General features: G+C 41.3%; 1 protein-coding gene across 1 annotated transcript in view; it reads right to left on the reverse strand.

Annotated features, from left to right (window-relative positions):
- The window catches only part of CAPN13 (calpain 13), a 146,189-nt gene that overhangs the window by 58,922 nt on the left and 67,230 nt on the right, over nt 1–20,037 (reverse strand). Inside the window, 4 exon segments of the mRNA XM_036749923.1 lie at nt 2,622–2,797; nt 5,796–5,944; nt 14,014–14,132; nt 16,484–16,559. Of these exon segments, the coding sequence (XP_036605818.1) occupies nt 2,622–2,797; nt 5,796–5,944; nt 14,014–14,132; nt 16,484–16,559 (520 nt within the window).

The raw sequence follows: 20,037 nt of genomic DNA on the forward strand, positions 1-20,037 counted from the left end.
AGGAGTTATTCTCAGAACTGATTTGTTATAGTCACACAGGGCAACATATAAGCATATACAAAGTGTCTTAAAAGTCTTTGTGGAGTTCAAGCATTTGCATCCTTGCTGGCAGGATAATTTGCATTGATTAACAACAGAACTGAACAGAAATGTGCGCATTCCTGGGACCTCTATTACTACATAACCTCAATGAAGGATAAACTAGGTACTTGCTTTCAAACATACCACATCTCTTCATTCAACATTGGTCCAGAAAATAGATATTAAGTGCCTGATATGTGAGAATCACTCTGCTAGGTATCTTGGGAATACCAGCAGAAGTGTAACACGGTCCTTACCCTCAAGGAATTTATTATCTAGTAGGGAATTTTAAAACAAGTATACAAAAGTGATGATGATGATGATGATGATGATGATGATGATGATGATAGGCATCCTTAGATCTCCCTAGGCTGGAAGTGTAGTGACTAATCACAAGTTGAATCCCATTACTAATCAATAAAAGGGCTTCAACCTGCTCAATTTCTGACCTGGAGCAGGTCTTAGGTGACTTGGTTGGCTTAGTCACTGTGGCTTAGAATGCCTGGGTTTAAGAGCTCTATCATCCCCAGCTTTCATGGTAGCAGGGATTAAACGCATACACCACCATGTCCAGCACAAATAAACATTATTCAATGTAGCATGTAGTAAATATAAAAGAGAGGTATAAAATGCTATGTTATTCAGGAAGAGCGAGAGATAATCTCTGGCCAAATAACGGGTAGAGCAGAAAAGGCTTTGTAGAGGACATGGCATCTAAGCTGGGCTTCAAAACATATAGAGAATGTAAACAGGTCCAGCCAGGAACTAGTCCTACTAGTCACTATTGCAGGGGGTAGAGGAAGGAAGAAGAGGAAAGACTTTATAGAAATATGATACAGTGTGGGTAAAAGTGAAGGGGTGGGAAACATAGGACATGTTCAAGTAATGACAAGATTAAAGAATTACAGAATTTCACAGCTGAGAGATACTTCAGGGCATATCTAATCCAATCCCTATTGGAAAAAATCACCATCGTATCATGCCCAATAAACGCTCATCCAATCTTCACTTGCAGACTTCCAACAAGAAGGGATATCTCCTGAAGTAGCCCATTACCCTCTAAGTTTTAGGAAGTTTTCTCTGACATTAAACCTAAATTTATTTCTTTGCAAATTCTACTCATTGTTTCTGGTTATGTGCTTCAGGATTAAACAGATCATTTTTAATCCCTCTTCTGTAAGACAGGCTTTTTAAGTACTTGAACATAACTCTGATGTTCCTACTGAGCTTTCCCTTCTTCAAATTAAATAACCCCAGTTACTTCATAGAATCATTGTGTCTCAAACATTGTCCAGGGCAGCAGTTCTCAAAGTGTGACTTGGAGACCCCTTAGGATTCCTGAGACTTTTTCAGAAGGTCTGTGAGAGCAAAAATATTTTCATAATAATACTAAGACATTTAAATTTTTAATATGATAAATATTGTTATACATAACCCACATAAATGAAAGCTCTTTGGGAGAGTCTTCATAATTTTTAAGAATATCAAGGGGTCCTCAGATCTCGAGAACCACTGGTCTGAGGAAGTTGGTTTTCTAATTTTGGACAACCTAAAGTGATTCCTTACACAGAAATATTCCTAGAGTAGATAACGATGCATTCAGTTACTCTAGTTTGATTTCAGTTCTCCCTGAAGAACATCTATGTTTCTTTGCTCTAATTCTATTCTCATAAAACAACCATCCCATTTCATAACTTGGTTGTCAGTATAACCTTATCTATTCAGAGTACATGTCCTGTGCAGACAATAGGTGCTGGTTCTTATATCCCTATAAATTAATAAATTGACATTTGAGTTTATTGATAAGCCTCTTTTTGAGTTTGTTTAGCAAAAACTGCTTCCTTAGAGTCTTGTCTCTGGAGAACTGGTAAAACTGAGTTTTTGAAACTGAAAATCATAGAGCCAACCTCTGAACTCCAGGTGATCCCACCAACAGTAGTCTAGTTTGGCTGGAACTTAGAGGGTGTGAGGAGGAGTGGGAAATAAGGCTCCAAATGTAGTGTGTGGCCAGAGAATAAAGGACCTTGAATGCCAAGGCAAGCTCTTTTACTTTATTTGGATGGGTTTTCATCAGGAAAGTCATGAGATAGGAGCTATGCATTAAGAGATTAACTGCCAATACTGTGTCATAGTAGTGACTGGAGGGGCAAGCAACTTGAGCTGTGTGAGACCAGTTAGGAGGCTGTCATAATCATTTTTGGACTGTATCTGAGAGTGTTTTGGGGTACCCTGGATTAATAAGATGATAGATCTAGAAATGGAAAGGAGCTCTGAGGCCATCTAAGCTATCCCTTTCATTTTATAGATGAGTAAACAGAGGTCCACAGTGGTTAAGGGAGTAAGTGGCAGAGGTTGGATTTGAACTCAGGTTCTCTGACTTGAGTCAATATTCATTCCAATATGTCATACTGTGAAGGTTTTCTGGGGGCGGGGCAGAGAATAAAAGCCTCTAACACAGTCTTAGTACTTTGACTTTAGCAAAAGAGCATAATGGAGATTAGTATAATAGTTGGTCAACATGGCACAGCCCCACCTGGTACTTACTCTTGAGGTCCCACATGTTATTAGTGAGCCAGATTGCAGGGCCACCTTCAAGTTCTTGAACAGATTGGGATGGATTTCCCTAGGATCGATTTTTGTGACTACCCATCCTGTCAACTCCACCAATGAGTCAGTCATGTAGCCATAATGCAACTGGGAGTAGGAGCCATGGAGCCTGTCAATGGGAAACTGGAATTAGCTTCATCAGGTCAGAAAAGAAACTTAATGAATTGACTCTCATTAGCATTATTCCTCTGAGAGGAAGCATGACATAGTGAATAGAAAGCTGGCCTCAGAGTCAGGAAAATCTGGGTTCAATTTCAACCCCTGACACTGGATATATGACCCTGGGCAAGTCACTTAACTTCAAATCAACTTTCTAAGACTATAATTTGCAGACAAAATATTGATCTATATTGGTAGGGGGAAATTTCCTTATGTTCCCTCTACCAGTGAAATGGCAGGTCTGAGCCCAAACGAAATATTATTCTCCAAGCAAATACATGTCCCATGTATTATTAAGTAAGGCTCACAAGTTCTCAAACTATGGAGATAAAGACTATAAATTCAATTCAAATTAACAAATATTTGTTGAATATTTATTATGTGCAGTAATAAACTTGCATTCTACTAGGAGATATGAACACAGATGAGAATACACAAAATAATTTCAAAAGGGAAAGAGTACTTACTAACAATTAGGTTAGAGGGGATTGGAAAAGGTCTCCTGTAGGAGCTATGCTTTCAAGGAAGCTATATCTATCTATCTATCTATCTATCTATCTATCTATCTATCTATCTATCTATCTATCTTACTGGTTATCCTGTAGACATTTCAAACTCAGCTTATCCAAAATAGAATCTTTCCACCAAAATCCTCCTCCTTTCTACCTAGATTCTTTATTACTGTTGAAGTTACCACCATCCTCCTAGTCACCCAGGTTCACAACCTCAGTTTCACCCTTCACTTCTCACTGGCACTTACCCACATATCCAGTCTGCAAAATCTTGTCATTTTAACCTGCACGACATCTCTCATATATGTCTTCACTCATACAGCCATCTTTGTATGGGCTCTTATCACCTCACTTTCATTGTATAACCTCCTAATTGGTCTCCCCGTATCAAGTCTCTTCCCACTCCAAACCATCCTCTAGGGCAGATCTAACAATACTGCCTCTCTACTCAATAAATTCCGGTATTTCCCTATTACCCTCAGTATCTAAAGTTCTTTTATTGATATTCAAAGCCCTTCACAACTTGACACCTTCATCACCTTTCCAGTCTTCTTACACTTTGCTTCCTCTCTGCAACCTCCACAACCCCATTCCCTACAATGCAGTTACATTGGCATACTTGTTTTTCTTGAGACAACACTCTATCTCCCAACTCTATGCTTCTGTATCAGCTTTCCTTCATGCCTAGATTGCTCTCCCTCCTTCTCTCCACCACTCAGCTTTTTGATTTTCCTTCAAGACTCAGTTCAGATCCTACCTTTTGAAGTTCTCTAGCTTCCCACCCCTCTTCCCTCTGAGATTCCTTCCCATTTCCATTGTGTAGCCTGTATTATATTTGTTAATCTGTTGTTTCCCTCCTTAGAATGTCAGGCATGGACTGCATTTTCCTTTTCTTTGTATTTCCTGCACTTAGCACAGTGCCTGGCACGTGTAAGTGCTTAATAAATGCTTGCCAGCTGATTGACCTACTAGTCCGCTCTGACTACAACTGTCTTTGAGTCTTCTTAGTTTGTCAATTACCTATTCCTATTTTTGCAACATGGAGACTGCATAGGAAACTGGTGATGGTTCTTAAGTTCTAAGCTGAGGCTTTGTATTTTATTCTAGAAGCAAAAAGGAGTTAGGACTCAAACCCAGGTTTCTTGATGCCCATTCCTTGGCTTTTGCAATATCACTACTTCTAGCAAAAGAAAACAGGGACAAGCTATATTTGGGTAGTTTTTTAGGGTTGGGATGTTAGGTCCTAGGGCTCATCGTCTTATCCCATTTCAGAATCAAGGATTCCTTTTCTAAGTTAATCAATCCAGTGGTTGAAAGGGGTTAAAAGTCATCAGGCTAATTCTCATTCCTTTTGGAGAACATCAGTGTTCCCATAAGTCTCTCAGAAGTGCATTATCTCCCCTAACCACTGGATTCGAGAATAACTACTGTTAGTAGCTAGGTATAGGTCTTAGATTCCAATGAACAACTCATTCTGACATTATCTCCTTGACAAAGTTCTTAGACATTTCTCACAGGCTCGTTCAAAGGACAGTTGAAAACAAACAAACAAACAAGCTGTTTCTGGGAGTGTGATGCCTGCCTCTAGTACCTGCTACTGGGGAGGCTAAAATTGGTGGATGACTTGAATTCTGAAATGCAGGAAAGAGGGCTAAACTCAAGTGTCCACTAAGTCTTGCACTGATATCATGGGTTCCCAGAAAGGTACAGACATGGGGTTGAGAGTGGAAGGGGATCATCAGGTTGTCTAAAAAGGGGCCAATCAGTTTAAGTTGGAGACAGAATAGTTCAAAGTTTCCAGTTGGATCAAGAGCAGGGCTGAGCCATGAGTGGCCACTGTATTTCCAGCTTGCATTGAGAAAGAGAGATCCCCCACCACTAAATAAATAAGCAAATAAGTGAACAAATAATAAATGAATGAATGAATGAACAAATAACTGAATGAAAAGATGAATGAATAAGTAGACAAAAAATAAATAATTAAAAGCAGTCACTTCAGGGTCTCAGAAGTGAGTTTAAGGTCTGATAAGGTCTTACTGGCTCTTCATCCTGTTATTTTACAATGTGGCATAAGGTTAGAGGGCTAGATCTGGAGACAAGAAGTGCTGGGTTCAGGTTCTGACTTAGACATTTATTAGCTTTGTGACTATGGATAGAAAAGGGTAGTAAGTGAATTGTAAACATAGAAAAGTTACTGCCTGAACTACTGGGAATGGAACCTCAGTTCCTCTGATGCCAAAGGGCATTCTGCAGCTGATACAGAGCCAGAAATTTCAGTGCCTGAATCCCTCCCTCCCCCAAGGCATGTCCTACAGACAACAGGTTTGCCTAAGGATTAATGAGGTCTGGCATATCACAAATGGTACAGCTGGGTAAGCACATCCATCCAGGAAAGTGGAGAGAAGAGGAGGGCTGGAAGTTCAAGAAAGTGCTTACTTGGCATAAGCCTTCTCAAGCAAACAGGGCCAAAATTCGTTGCTCCTCTGGTCTCCACGGGGATAAACAAAAAGGCATTTTTTATTGATTGAGCTCACAGGGAGACGGTCGTCTATCACCACATCCACCCACTGTCCGCACTGCCAAAACTGAAAGAGAAAAGAGGGAATTCCCAATCAGAATGACCCCAGTTTATATTAAGCCAAGGATCAAATGAGAGAATAACTGTAAAGCCCTTAGCACAATGCCTGGTACATTATAAGAACTGTGTTAATGTAAGTTACTATTACTAACTACTACCACTGCTGCTGCTCCTACCACTACCACCACTACCACCAGTACTACTACTGCTGCTGCTGCTGCTTCCACCACCACCACTACTACTCCAACAGTGTTTGCTTTCTGTGACTTTGGCCAGGTCCTGTCACCTCTCTAAGCTCCAGGTCAATATGCTCCTACCAGTAGCTTGTTTTTGTATTCCAATGAGCTAAGAATATTTTTTACATTAAAAAACGAACAAAAAATTAGGACCTGCAAGCTGAATCTGGCATACGTTTTTGGATAGCTCACATTCTCCCCTCCCCCAAATTATTTATTTTTAACATTCTTTGATAAAAATGTTTTAGTTCCAAATTCTCTTCCTCCTTCTGGCCCCTCTCCCATCCATTGAGAAGGCAAGTAATATGATATTAATTATACATGCAAAATCACATAAAACATATTTCCATATCAACCATGTCATAACTTTTAAAAGGCAAAGAAAATAAAAGTAAAAAAAAAATTATACTTCAATTTGTACTCTGAGTTCATTATTTCTCTCTCTGAAGGTAGATAATATATTTCATCATAAATCCTTCAGAATTATCTTGGGTCATTGTATGTATCATCAGTTCTTTCACAGTCGATCATCATTATAATACTGTTGTTACTGTGTACAAAAACCTCCTGGTTCTGCTTACTTCACTACGCGTCAATTGATATAGATCCCCAGGTTTTTCTGAAGCCATCCCCTTTGTTATTTCTTTTAGCACAATAATAATCTATTGCAATTATATACCACAACTTGTTCAGCTATTCTCTAATTTATTGGCAACCCTTCAATTTCTAGTTCTTTGTCACCACAAAAAAAAGAACTACTATAAATATTTTTATACAAATAGGTCCTTTCTCCTTTAATTTGATCTCTTTGGGATACAGACCTCATAGTGGTATTGCTGGGTCAAAGAGTATGCACAATTTTATAGCCTTTTGGGCATGGTTCCAAATTGTTCTCCAGAATGATTGGATGTGTTCACAACTCCACCAGCAATGCATTTCTTTTCTACAACCCTTCCAACATTTATCATTTTCCTTTTTGTCATCTTAGCCAATCTGATAGGTGTGTGGTGGTACCTCAGAGGTGTTTTAATTTGCCTTCTTTAACTAATAATAATTTAGAACATTTTTTCATATAATTACAGATATCTTTGATTTCTTCTTCTGAAAACTGCCTGCACGTATCCTTTGACCATTTATCAATTGAGGAATGGTTAATATTTTTATAAATTTGGCTCGGTTCCCTATAATTGAAACATGAGGCCTTTATCAGAGAAACCTGATGGAAAAAATTATTTTCTAATATCCTGATTTCTTTCTAATTTTGTTTGCATTAATTTCATTTGTGCAAAACCTTTTTAATTTCATGTAATCAAAATTATCCATTATACTTCCTGTAATCCCCTCTGTCTCTTGTTTGGTCACAAATTCTTCCCTCATTCATAGATCTGACAGGTAAAATTTTCCATGTTCCCCTAATTTGCTTATGATATCACCATTCATGTCTAAATCATGTACCCATTTTGACCTTACCTTGGTATACAGTGTGAGGTGTTGGTCTATGCCTAGTTTCTGTATGGCCCACACTCTTAGCTCTGTGGTTGGCCATAGTTTACTGATCCCTACATTAAAAGCTCTGGTTTCTTCATTTTTAAAATAGCTAACAGAGAGCTTCCCAGGGTCACATAATAAGTAAGTCAGTAGTGAAACCAAGAACAGAGCACAGATCTCCTTTGTCTTAGCTAATAATAACTCACATTTCTACAAATTTATAAGCTGTTTTCCTTAATGTAAGTGGGTGATGCCAGTATAATTTTAGGTGTATGAGTGTAATAATCACATCTGAGAAAATCCAGAGAGTTAGAGCAACTTGTCCAAAATCACACAGCTAGCAGGCAATGGATTTGGAACAGCAACCAGGAATCTTTTTTTTTTTAATTTAAATTTATTTATTTAACATATTTGGTTTTCAGCATTGATTTTCACAATAGTTTGAATTACAAATTTTCTCCCCATTTCTACCCTCCCCCCCCACTCCAAGATGGCTTATATTCTGGTTGCCCTGTTCCCCAGTCAGCCCTCCCCTCTATCATCCCCCTCCCCTCTCATCCCCTTTTCCCTTCCTTTCTTGTAGGGCAAGATAAATTTCTACGCCCCATTGCCTGTGTATCTTATTTTTTAGTTGCATGCAAAAACTTTTTTTTGTTTTTGAACATCTGATTTTAAAACTTTGAGTTCCAAATTCTCTCCCCTCTTCCCTTCCCACCCACCCTCCCTAAGAAGTCGAGCAATTCAACGTAGGCCACACATGTATCATTATGTATAACCCTTCCACAATACTCATGTTGTGAAAGGCTAACTACATTTTGCTCTTTCCCAACCCATCCCGCTTTATTGAATTTTCTCCCTTGACCCTGTCCCCTTTCCAAAGTGTTTGTTTTGATTACCTCCACCCCCATCTGCCCTCCCCTCCATCATCCCCCCCCTTTTATTTTTTTTTTTATCTTCCTCCCTCTTCTTTCCTGTGGGGTAAGATACCCAACTGAGTATGTATGGTATTCCCCCTCTGGCCAAATCTGATGAGAGCAAGGTTCACTCATTCCCCCCTCACCTGCCCTCTCCCCTCCTCCCACAGAACTGCTTCCTCTTGCCACCTTTATGCGAGATAATCCACCCCGTTCTATCTCTCTCTATCTCCCTCTCTCAGTATGATGCTCTCTCATCCCTTAATTTCATTTTATTTCTTTTAGATATCTTCCCTTCATCTTCAACTCACCCTGTGTCTGCTCTCTCTCTTTTACATATATATATATATATGTATACACATATAAACACACATATATATATATATACACATACATACACATACATACATGTACACATAGATATATACATACATACACATTCACTTGTATATATACATAAACATATACATACGTATATATGCATATTCCCTTCAACTACCCTAATACTGAGGTCTCATGAATCATACACATCATCTTTCCATGTAGGAATGTAAACAAAACAGTTCAACTTTAGTAAGTCCCTTGCAATTTCCGTTTCTTGATTACCTTTTCATGCTTCTCTTGATTCTTGTGTTTGAAAGTCAAATTTTCTATTCAGTTCTGGTCTTTTCACTGAGAAAGCTTGAAAGTCCTCTATTTTATTGAAAATCCATATTTTGCCTTGGAACATGATACTCAGTTTTGCTGGGTAGGTGATTCTAGGTTTTAATCCTAGTTCCATTGACCTTCGGAATATCGCATTCCAAGCCCTTCGATCTCTTAATGTAGAAGCTGCCAGATCTTGGGTATTCTGATTGGGTTTCCACAATACTCAAATTGTTTCTTTCTGGCTGCTTGAAGTATTTTCTCCTTAATCTGGGAGCTCTGGAATTTGGTGACAACATTCTTAGAAGATTTCTTTTTGGGATCTATTTGAGGACGCGATCGATGGATTCTTTCAATTTCTATTTTGCCCTGTGACTCTAGAATATCAGGGCAGTTCTCCTTGATAATTTCTTGAAAGATGGTATGTAGGCTCTTTTTTTGATCATGGCTTTCAGGTAGTCCAATAATTTTTAAATTCTCTCTCCTGGATCTCTTTTCCAGGTCAGTGGTTTTTCCAAGGAGATATTTTACATTGTCTTCCATTTTTTCATTCCTTTGGTTCTGTTTTATAATATCTTGATTTCTCATCAAGTCACTAGCTTCCACTTGCTCCAATCTAATTTTTAAAGTAGTATTTTCTTCAGTGGTCTTTTGGACCTCCTTTTCCATTTGGCTAATTCTGCCTTTCAAGGCATTCTTCTCCTCATTGGCTTTTTGGAGCTCTTTTGCCATTTGAGTTAGTCTGTTTTTTAAGGTGTTGTTTTCTTCAGTGTATTTTTCAGTATTTTTTTGGGTCTCCTTTAGCAAGTCATTGACTTATTTTTCATGGTTTTCTCGCATCCTTCTCGTTTCTCTTCCCAATTTTTCCTCTACTTCTCTAACTTGCTTTTCCAAATCCTTTTTGAGTTCTTCTATGGCCTGGGGCCAGTTCATGTTTTTCTTGGAGGCTTTTGTTGTAGGCTCTATGACTCTGTTGTCTTTTTTAGGCTGTATGTTTTGGTCTTCTTTGTCACCAAAGAAAGAATCCAAAGTCTGAGACTGAATCGTTTTCGCTGCCTGGCCATATTCCCAACCAACTAACTTGACCCTTGAGTTTTTCAGTGGGGTATGACTGCTTGTAGACTAACAAGTTCTATGTTCCACGTTTGGGTGGGAGGTGCCAGCTCTGTCAGACCCGCACTCCTCCTTCCCTAAGAACCCCCAGTCCAGACTGGGCTTAGATCTTAATTCCTCCCACCAGGTGGGCCTGGAGTCGGAAGTAACAACAGCTGTAGCTGCCCCACCTCCGCTGCCCCCGGGGCTGGAAGCTGAACCGTGAACTCCTTCCACTCCCGCAGCTTTTCCCACTAACCTTCTCCGCAGTCTTTGGTGTTTGTGGGTCGAGGGGTCTGGTAACTGCCGCAGCTCACATATTCAGGGCGCTAGGGCCCCCTCCGCCCGGCTTCTGGTCTGGATGGTCCACGCTGCTCAGGCTGGGCTCTGCTCCACTCCCTTCCCAGCTCCCAGCTCCCAGCTCCGAGCTCCGTGTGGAATAGACCTCACCCAGAGACCATCCAGGCTGTCCTGGACTGGAGCCCTGCTTCCCTCTGCTGTTTTGTGGGTTCTGCCATTCTAGAATTGGTTCAGAGCCATTTTTTATAGGTTTTTGGAGGGACTCGGGTACGGAGCTCACCCTAGTCCCTGCTCACCAGCTGCCATCTTGGCTCCGCCCCCCACCAGGAATCTTTTGATTCCACTTTCCACTATCCCATGTTACCTCCCTGTTCTACCACACTGCCCTTCTTTAGCCAACAGGGGCAGACTCAATGACAAATTCATCTGCCAGGGACATTGGAAACTGAGCCAGGATCTTTATCTCAACATCTCAGAGAAACTTCTCAAAACCTTCCTGTGTGCCTTTGCTTTAATAAATATCTGTCTTCTGTAAGGCACTATGCTGAGCTCTGAGACTATAAAGGAAGGAAGTGAACATTTAAGTGCCTACTATGTGCCAGGAAGCAGCTAGGTGGTTCAGTGGATAGAGCACTGGGTCTGAAGTCAGGAAGACCTGAGTTTAAATCTAGTCTTAGACACTCACTAGCTGTGTGACCCTGGGCAAGTCACTTAACCTCTCTTTTTCTTAATCTGCTAGAGAAGGAAATAGCAAACCACTCTAGTATCTTTGTCAAAAAAATCCTATGGACTGTATTGGTTTGCTACGGTCACAAAGAGTCAGATACGACTGAACAACTGAACAACAACAAGGTGCTAGGAACTGTATTAAGCACTTTATAGATATTATCCTATTTAATCCTCACAAAAAAACCTGAAAAAAGGCTATTATTCTCCCCATTTTATAGTTTGGGAAACCAAGGCCGACAGAGGTTAAGTGACTTGTCCAGGGTCACATTGCTAAAAAGCATATGAGGATGCATTTTACCTTAGACTTTGGGTTTGATGTCATAGAAAGAGAATTCAGAGAATTCTCCGGGTGACATTGGGCAAGTCACGCCCCCTTTCCATGCTTCAGTTTCTTCATTTGCAAAATGAAGGGGTTGCCCTAATTGGTCTCTGAGCTAAACCTGTGATTTGATGATGTGAGTCAAATGGGCTCAGATCCATTAAGCAGGAGGGTATGCAAACAAAGTGTCCTGGGGGCGGGGGTGGGGGGGGGTGGGGAAGGGAGAACTGCTAGCCATTGTCTCTTTATAAATGAAGTGGAACCCTCAGTAGGACTGTCTGGACAGCTGGAGGTCACAGAAGTTCTCCTGGCAGATCAAGCCCAGGAAGCATTCTGAGAACACAGAGGGAGAGGTAAGGTGTAGGCAGAGATGGCATAAAGAAGATGTCTTCACGGTGATTAGTAAAGCAATGTAGTGCGGCATCATTCTGGCTCCGGAACATGACTGAGGCACTTTTCTAGCAGTAAGTAAAACATGTGGGGAAGGCAGGCTCCAGATGGGGACTGGGTTGGAAGGCAAGAGAAGCATTATTAGTACTATGAGTGTAAGCACATAGATAACGTCAAGGATGCCATCATGTATCCTGGAAGACTTTGGGGTTTGAAGGGAGGTGTATTGTGTTGTGAAAAAAAAAAAATACCAAATCTTAGTCAGGAGGCTTGAGTTCAAATTCCAGCTCTTCCTCTAACTAGCTGTTTGACCTTGGTTAAGTTCTGTCCCCTGCAAGGGGCCTTAGCTACTTCATCTGTAACATAAGACATCAAGATCCCTTCCACCAGTGTTCAATAGGTTCTTCCCCCTTTACAATCAATCAATCAACATTTATTAGTGCCTAGTATGGGTCAGGCACTGTATTAAGCACTAGAGTACAAAAAAGTCAACAAGTTGGTAAGAAGTTATTAAGTGCTTGGTTAAAAAAAATGGTTTGGGTGATGTCTTGATTCGTGTGTAAATTGGATTTAAGTGAGGCAGAGTTGTACGAAGTCATTGGCCTCACTCTCTCCTCCAGAGTCATCACAGTCTAGTGGCAGGACAGAATCAAGACGACTGGTGATGGCTCAAGATGCAGTACATGACCTCTGCATCTTTGATGTCTTATCAAGCTCTAAGTGCTCCACAGCGCCTGCTTCAGCTGCCTTCATGGCCGTTGGAACAAATCGTTCTCATCGTCCATTCCACCAGGGAAGGTCTTCACGTGCTTGGGGTAGACACCCCCCTAACTCACCAATGGGTTTGAAACCCCTTGGTTACCCTCAACCTAGTTTAGCCCATCTGCCAAAATGGTTTGCCGGGGTGTGGTGATGCTCTGATCCCCCCTTTACAAAACTGCTATAATTCTAGGGCATGCTACGGCTTCTTGGGGCCACAGGTCACCCAGCTCTCACCTATTAAGAACTTACAGCGTGCCAAGATAGGGTGCTTCTTCCTATAGATTTGAATCATGAGATTTATACCTAGAAGGGACCTGAGAGATCCTCCAGTCCAACCAACTCATTTCACAAATAAGGAAACTGAGGCTCAGAGAAGGGAAACAGCTTCACAGGGCCACTGCATTTCAGAGTTGGAAGGGACCCCTGAGGTTACCTAATCTACTCCATCCTAGATCCCGTTTTTTGCCTTCAGTGGTAACTGTTACCCTTTGGAACAGCAACCCTGAGAGTCTTCCCCTCCCAGCCTGATTTTTTTTTTCTAATTAAAGGGGCCATCCCTTGAGTCACTTCTTAAAGAAGCCTATTTGCTGAATGGGTGTTACCTCACTCAAAGTGAGAACCTGAAAAGGCCTTAGCCTGAAAGGGCCAGGGTCTCCCATTGCATCCTTGGCAATCTCCACTTATCCTAATGAATATCAGGTCACTGAGCCCAGATGTCTCTGGAGGAGAAAGTGAGGCTGGTGACCTCGCACGGCCCTCCCCCACTCAAATCAAAGTCAACTGCGAGTCATGCCGTCATTTCCTGATGCCATGGTCCTCTTCCAAAACGAAGGACAAACACAACAACAACAACAACAATGCTTGTAAGGTACTTGCTTATTATTGTAATACTTATGAGGTACTTACTTACTAAGGTGATTAACAAGTGCTAGCTGACCAACTGACTGACTACTACATACCCAGCATAGGTTCATCAGGATTCGCCCATCCAGTCTTTGGAGAGCTTCAAGGAAGCAATGCCTATTCCCTTCTGAAGAAGGCAATAAGTGTCATTCAGAACTCAGTTCTTCCTGACTCCAAGTCAAATGCTCTATCTACTGTGCCACCTAGCTATCACTCCATGTCACATCATGGATATGTTTAAACCCTCTGCTCTTTTTCCAATGACTTTCCTGTAAGACAACCAGAAGGATGTACCCACCTGGAAATGGAAAATCCCTGCATATCCTTGGGTGAAGCTTTGGTCTGCTGGTATGATCTTTGCCAGAAGTTCAGGTTTGTGGGTTAAAGAGCCCAGGGCTGCTAGAAACCAGCAGTCACCTGTCAAAAGACAGAAAAATTACTCATAGAATCTAATTTCAAGGGTTAGAAGGCACCTCAGAGCTCACCTGCTCCACTTACTTTACCACACCAGAAATTCCCTTGACAACATCCCCGACAACTAAACATCTAGCCTCTCTCAGAGGTCTCCCAGTGATAATAGGGACCTCATCATTTCTTAAAATAGCCCATTCCATTCCTGAACAGCTTCATTCGCCAGGAAGTCTCTTCCCACATTGATCCAACTGAAGCAACATTGTGTTGTAGGAACTCTGCACCATGAACTTTTCATTACTTTCTCCTAGAATTATAAGACCTAAAGCTAGGGAGGACTTTAGAGATTGTCTCATCCAATTCCCTCAGTTTACAGACAAGGAAATAGGGGCTCAGGAAGGTTGGTTGAGTTGTACAAGGTCACGTAAGTAGTATGTGGCAAGACCAGAATTGAAACTGAGGTGTTCTGACTGCAAATCCAGTGCTCTTCCTGATGGACTACTCCTTCTCTTATGTCACACTACCTCTCTCAACACACATGATTCATGATCCTATCTTTCCTCTCTAACTGTATGTCCAGATAAATTTTGGGATGGATTTTTATTGTCCATGTCTAGTAGAAACAGACCAGAGGCTGGTGGTTGGGCAGATTCAGCCCCAAGAAGGGGTAAGAGGGTAACATCATTCCCAGAGAGTAGGCATATCTGTCGTAGCCCAAAGGACTTCTGTTTGTTGCATTAGCTTAAAATGCAGACAAACCTTCGGTGGTGTCAATCAAACAATCAATCAATAATATGTATTAAGTGCCTACTCTGTAGTGAATTTCAGAACCATGTAAAATACAAAATTATATTCTCCCCTGCTAGTGGAAAGTACTTAATGTTGGTTTTTTGCGATACTCTGATCCCCCCTTTATTATAGGGATACTATCTTCCCTGATACTCCATTCCCCACAAGACTCCCCATTTGGTGCTGTTCTTGGGTCTGCTCTTCCCAAGGATCAACTTAGACTCTAATTTTTCTTTTAATGTATTTTTATTGATGTCTTTTGCTTCTACATTGCCTGAAGCCTGCCTTTGCAAATTCTTCTTAATATCTAGCTATGCAAGTGATCTAGGATTTTGGCAGTATAAAAGAACAGCCACTATGTGAACTTTCTCTTCCAAAAGACCTTTTTAAACTAATTTTTAATTAATAAAAACCAATTTTCTCTTCCTCCCAACACCCCCTTCCTTGAAAAGAGAAAGAAAATCCTTTTAACAAATATTCATAGTCAGGTAAAACAAAGTCCTATATTGGGCATGTCCAAAAATATAGTTGCACTGAATTCTACTCTGGTCAGAGTACATCTGAAATATTGTTCTCAGTTCTAGGTGTCTTGGTTATGAGGAATATTGATAAACTGATGAACATTAAGAGCAAGGCAACTAAGGTAGTAAAAAATCCCATGAAGATTGTTGAGAAAATTTAGGATGCCCATTCTGTAGGAGAGAAGACTAAGGCAGAACATGATAGCTGTCTTTAAGTATCTATAGAGTTATTGTGTGAAAAATGGATTCAATTATTAGTGGGTAAAAGAGGCAAAGAGGCTTTTTCACTCATTAGCCATGTACATTTGGAACCATTGATGTCAGGAAATATTTCCCAACCACGGGAGCTATCAAAAAATGGAAGCTCTGGGCCTACAAAGAAAGGCCCTGCTCTTGGGCTTATATATTTTAGTTGGGGGGTGGGGCGGAAACAATGTATAAATAACTGGGTACATACAAGATATATAGAGTAGATGGAAAGCAGCCTCAGGGAAAAAGGCCTTAGCACCTGGGATGATGAGAAAAGGCCTCCTGAAGAAGGTGAAATTGGAGCTGAGACTTGAAGGAATCCAGGGAAGAACCAAAGAGGAGGAGGGAGAGCATCCTGAACATGGAAGACTTGACAACAAATGCAAAGGCACAGAGATGAGAGGTCCATTGTTGTGCTCCAGGCATAAAAAAGAAGGCCAGCATCACCGACTTACAGTGAAGGGAGGGGAGTAGAGTATAAGGGGGCTACAAAGGTAAGAACAGGCAAGGTTAGGAGGAGCTTTAGAGCTAAGTCAATAATTAAATCTGGAGCAGTCATTGAGCGAGGGAAGGCTTTGGCCTAAATTATCTCAAGTCTCCTCTGTTTTGAAATCTTTGTTCTTAATGATCCTTTGCTCTCTTGGGTCACTTCCACTTCTAACGCTGCAGGTTGGGATGCTGTAGTCAGAATATTGGTTTGGGAAGAAAACTCCACCAATCCATCCTCACTGGCAGGTCTAGGTTGTGTGGCTATGGCTTCAGACTCCCTACCCGGGAAGGAAAATGCCATGATCTTACCTGCTTCTCCTTGTTGAATATCATATTTGCTGATACCATCCAGAATAAAGTGAGAGGACTTGTTCCCTGGTAAATCCTTAGAAAGAGAAAAAGAGAAGTCATGAATATGATGCTTTCCTACCATGATGACCTGATGAGATGTTTTTGAGGATTTGAGGTTACTCAACCAGGTATTTAAAATTTCATTTGAAAACTTTTAGCTTAGTCCTAAGAGTTTGCCTTTAATCAATAAGTCAATAAACATTTATTAAGTGCCAATGATGTTCCAGGCACTGTGCCAAGGACTGGGGGTACAAAAAAGAGCTCCAACAAATGCCAGTTAGCAGCAATTACTGAGCAGGCTGGCAACTTGTGGTTAAGTAATATTCAGAAACACATAGAATCTGCATCCTATGTAGTTGCTTATAAACAAAAGAGTTGCTTTTTGTAGATAGAAACTGAGCAAATGTAACATAAATTAAATGACATTTGTTAGTACAAATTTATTAAAATTAACAGGAATAATATATGTAAATTCAACAAACAATTATTAAGACTTATCGTGGATGAAGCACTGTGAAAGGTACTGGTTATATGAACATGAAGAATTATGCTATCCTCTGCCATGTGACCACCTTTCCCCATTGGTGAGCTCTTCATGGGACTTCCATTTTGGGGGAGGGCCCAAGTTGACCAGTCTTTATTCCCCTCCCAATTCTGCTGATCACTTTCTTGACTCTGACACCATGTGAGCTTCCACCTCCCCGCGCCACCCCCCCCACTGCCCGCCACCACTGGCAGTTCCCCTCCTCCAATTCCTTTTCATTTCTTTTTCACATGCTGTCTTCCTTGATTAGCATGTAAGCTCACTGAGGGCAGGGTTTATCTTTCTTTTTGCCTGCATCTGTATAACCAGTGCTTTGCATGGTGTCTGGTACATAATAAGCACCTAAAAATTCTTGCTGCCTTGCCTTGGCCTGCCTGCTTTCAAGGACCTTAAGATCTAAAAGGAGAGGAGATTTCAGAAACATAGAGATGTCACATTTTAAATGCTTGTGTAACCCAGGCCTTTTGCATGAGACTCTCATTGATGGAGATTAGTTGTGCGGTGTTCAGTGCCTATGAGGGCAGTGGAGTTGGCAAGAGCTTGGGATAGGAGAGATCCTTGGCTTCTGACTTCTGGCTTCAAGAAGAAAGACACATGGTTCCAGATTCTCTTTAGGGGAAGGTCCCTAAAGCAACAGATGGGCTCTGGAAAGAAGCCAGCTGATAGAATGATCATGTCACTATCTCCAGTACACTAGAGATTTGGAGGAATTTCCCCTGGGGTGAGATGTTGGACTCTCTCTCTGTTGACCTGAGCTATCTCACTCCTATGTTGTCTGGTGTATTCTCAGCTGTTATACTTTCTCTTATTTCTGTTTACTTTCACCTTGGATAAATGTTTACTACATGTCATCTTTATGGAACTGGCATTTGGTGACAAATTAAGCCTCAGCTATATAGTTTGGGGGTGTTCATTCCCTGTTAGGGAAAACAATCAGTATTACAGCTTGAAGCTAAAAATTATACCCCCTAGACTAACAACATCTAGAGGGCAGACAGATATAATTTTAGCCTAGGATTTCTTCTCTGAGAAGAGAAGACTTCACCAATGCCTGGCACCAATCTCTTGTTTCCCCTCCTAGCAGGAATCAAAGTCTCCCTTCAAGAAGAGTGAATGCAAGTTACTGTAACCAACATGTACTGAATCTCAAAGAACTATTGTTAAATTTTCAATGTGAGAATTTACACCTTGGAAATCAGCAAATTTTATAAAACAGGGTTTGATTTGTTCTTTTGTTGATTGTCTAGACTCAAGAATGTGATGGAGAGGGGGGTGGAGCCAAGATGGCTCTGTGAAAGGAGAGAGCTACTGGAGCTGTCTCACAAATTCTGTCAGATACATCTAAAAAAGTGAGTCTGAGCAGATTTGAGAGTTAGAAGCCACTAGTAGAATGAGAGGGGCAGGAGAGCAGGGCACATGGGAAGAGGAGCAGGCCCAGGGCAGAAGTACCAGTTATGGCAGCAATCGAGCCCCAGACCTCTCAGCCCAGGATGGGAGTCTGTTGGAGCTAGGGGAGACAACAGTGCAGAGCCTGTGGACATGGGAGCAGCTACCCCGAAGACCTCTAGCCCACAGCCTAAATGTTTGAAACTTGCCTTCTTGAACTTCTGGAAGCTGTGATGGCCATGTAAAAAAGGCTCCCATCCCTCCCTTGAATAAACCCAGAGAATACTACCTTGGGAGAAATCTGAAATAGAGGAGCCAGAAGTGGGGCTTCAGAAGCCTTTTAGCAAAAGGAGTTGGGGAGAGGGCCATTCTTGTGGTGGCAGAAGGATACTACTACCGGAAGAGAGGTGTCCCAGCAGGCCCCACCTCAGCAGAATGAGAGTTACTGAGCCCCAGTGGGGTGGAGCTAGCAAGCATCAACACCAGGACCCCAGACATGCCTTTGCATAGTGGGAAGAGGCAGACACCAGCACAGACAACAGCTGAGACCACCCATGCTGTAGAGCAGTCCTGGGGAAGAAGACACCCCCCAGAAGCCAGACCACCCCTCCCCAACACCTCACGCCAGAGGCCATAGCACACAAAGCCGGTGAGCAAGCCCGCAGATCCCAAGAAGTTTGGGACAGAGCTCCTTGAGCCCCAGAAGCAGAGATCCACTTTAGAAGCCAAGAGAAAAAGAAAACACCATGAAAAAGCATGCTAAAAAGCCAAAGACCATTGATTCATATTATGGAGACAGGGAAGATCAAAATATCAATTCAGAAGAGGACATCATGGACACTATACTGATATCTGAAAGCTCAAAAGGGAATGTAAACTGGTCTCCAGCCCAAAAGGCATTCTTGGACGAACTCAAGGAAGACTTTAAAAACCAAATTAGAGAGGTAAAAGAAAAAATGGAAAAAAAATTCACTGATGAAAATAAGTCTTTAAAAAGTAAAATCGGATAATGTGATGGAGAAAATGTTAATAAAATGGATTAAATTTAAAAGTATATCCTAGAGAGCACCAGCCATGGAATGAGGAGGACCTGAGTTCAAATCTGGCATCAGACACTTACTAGCTATGTGACTTAGCCCCAAGTCACTTAACCCCAATTGCTTACACAGACACAGACACACACACAGACACACACACACACACGTATCCTGCATAATTTTTTTGGAGAGCTGGTTGTTAAACATTTCCCTGTTTGGATGGATGGAGGAAACTCTGGAAATATCTCTCCATGCCTCTGTGCCTCCATGCCTCCATACCTCCCTTTGAATCACATCTAGACAAACCCATGTGAACACATAACCTATATAAGCAATAAGACACACTTATCCCTTCTACTGGCCTAGTAAATCTCTCACTCCCAAATCAAATGTCATTATTTTGTTAAATGTGCAAATGAACACCGAATTATTCCTCAGTTAATGACCCCTTAGTGGAGATTGATTCAGAAGTATTCTCTCTGTAAATTAAAATGGTCTATTTAGGGACATTTTCTGACATAGAAATTCTAATTCATCTTATGTGT

This window comes from Trichosurus vulpecula, chromosome 3 (genome assembly GCF_011100635.1).
Source record: "Trichosurus vulpecula isolate mTriVul1 chromosome 3, mTriVul1.pri, whole genome shotgun sequence".
Classification (NCBI taxonomy): Eukaryota; Metazoa; Chordata; class Mammalia; order Diprotodontia; family Phalangeridae; genus Trichosurus; species Trichosurus vulpecula.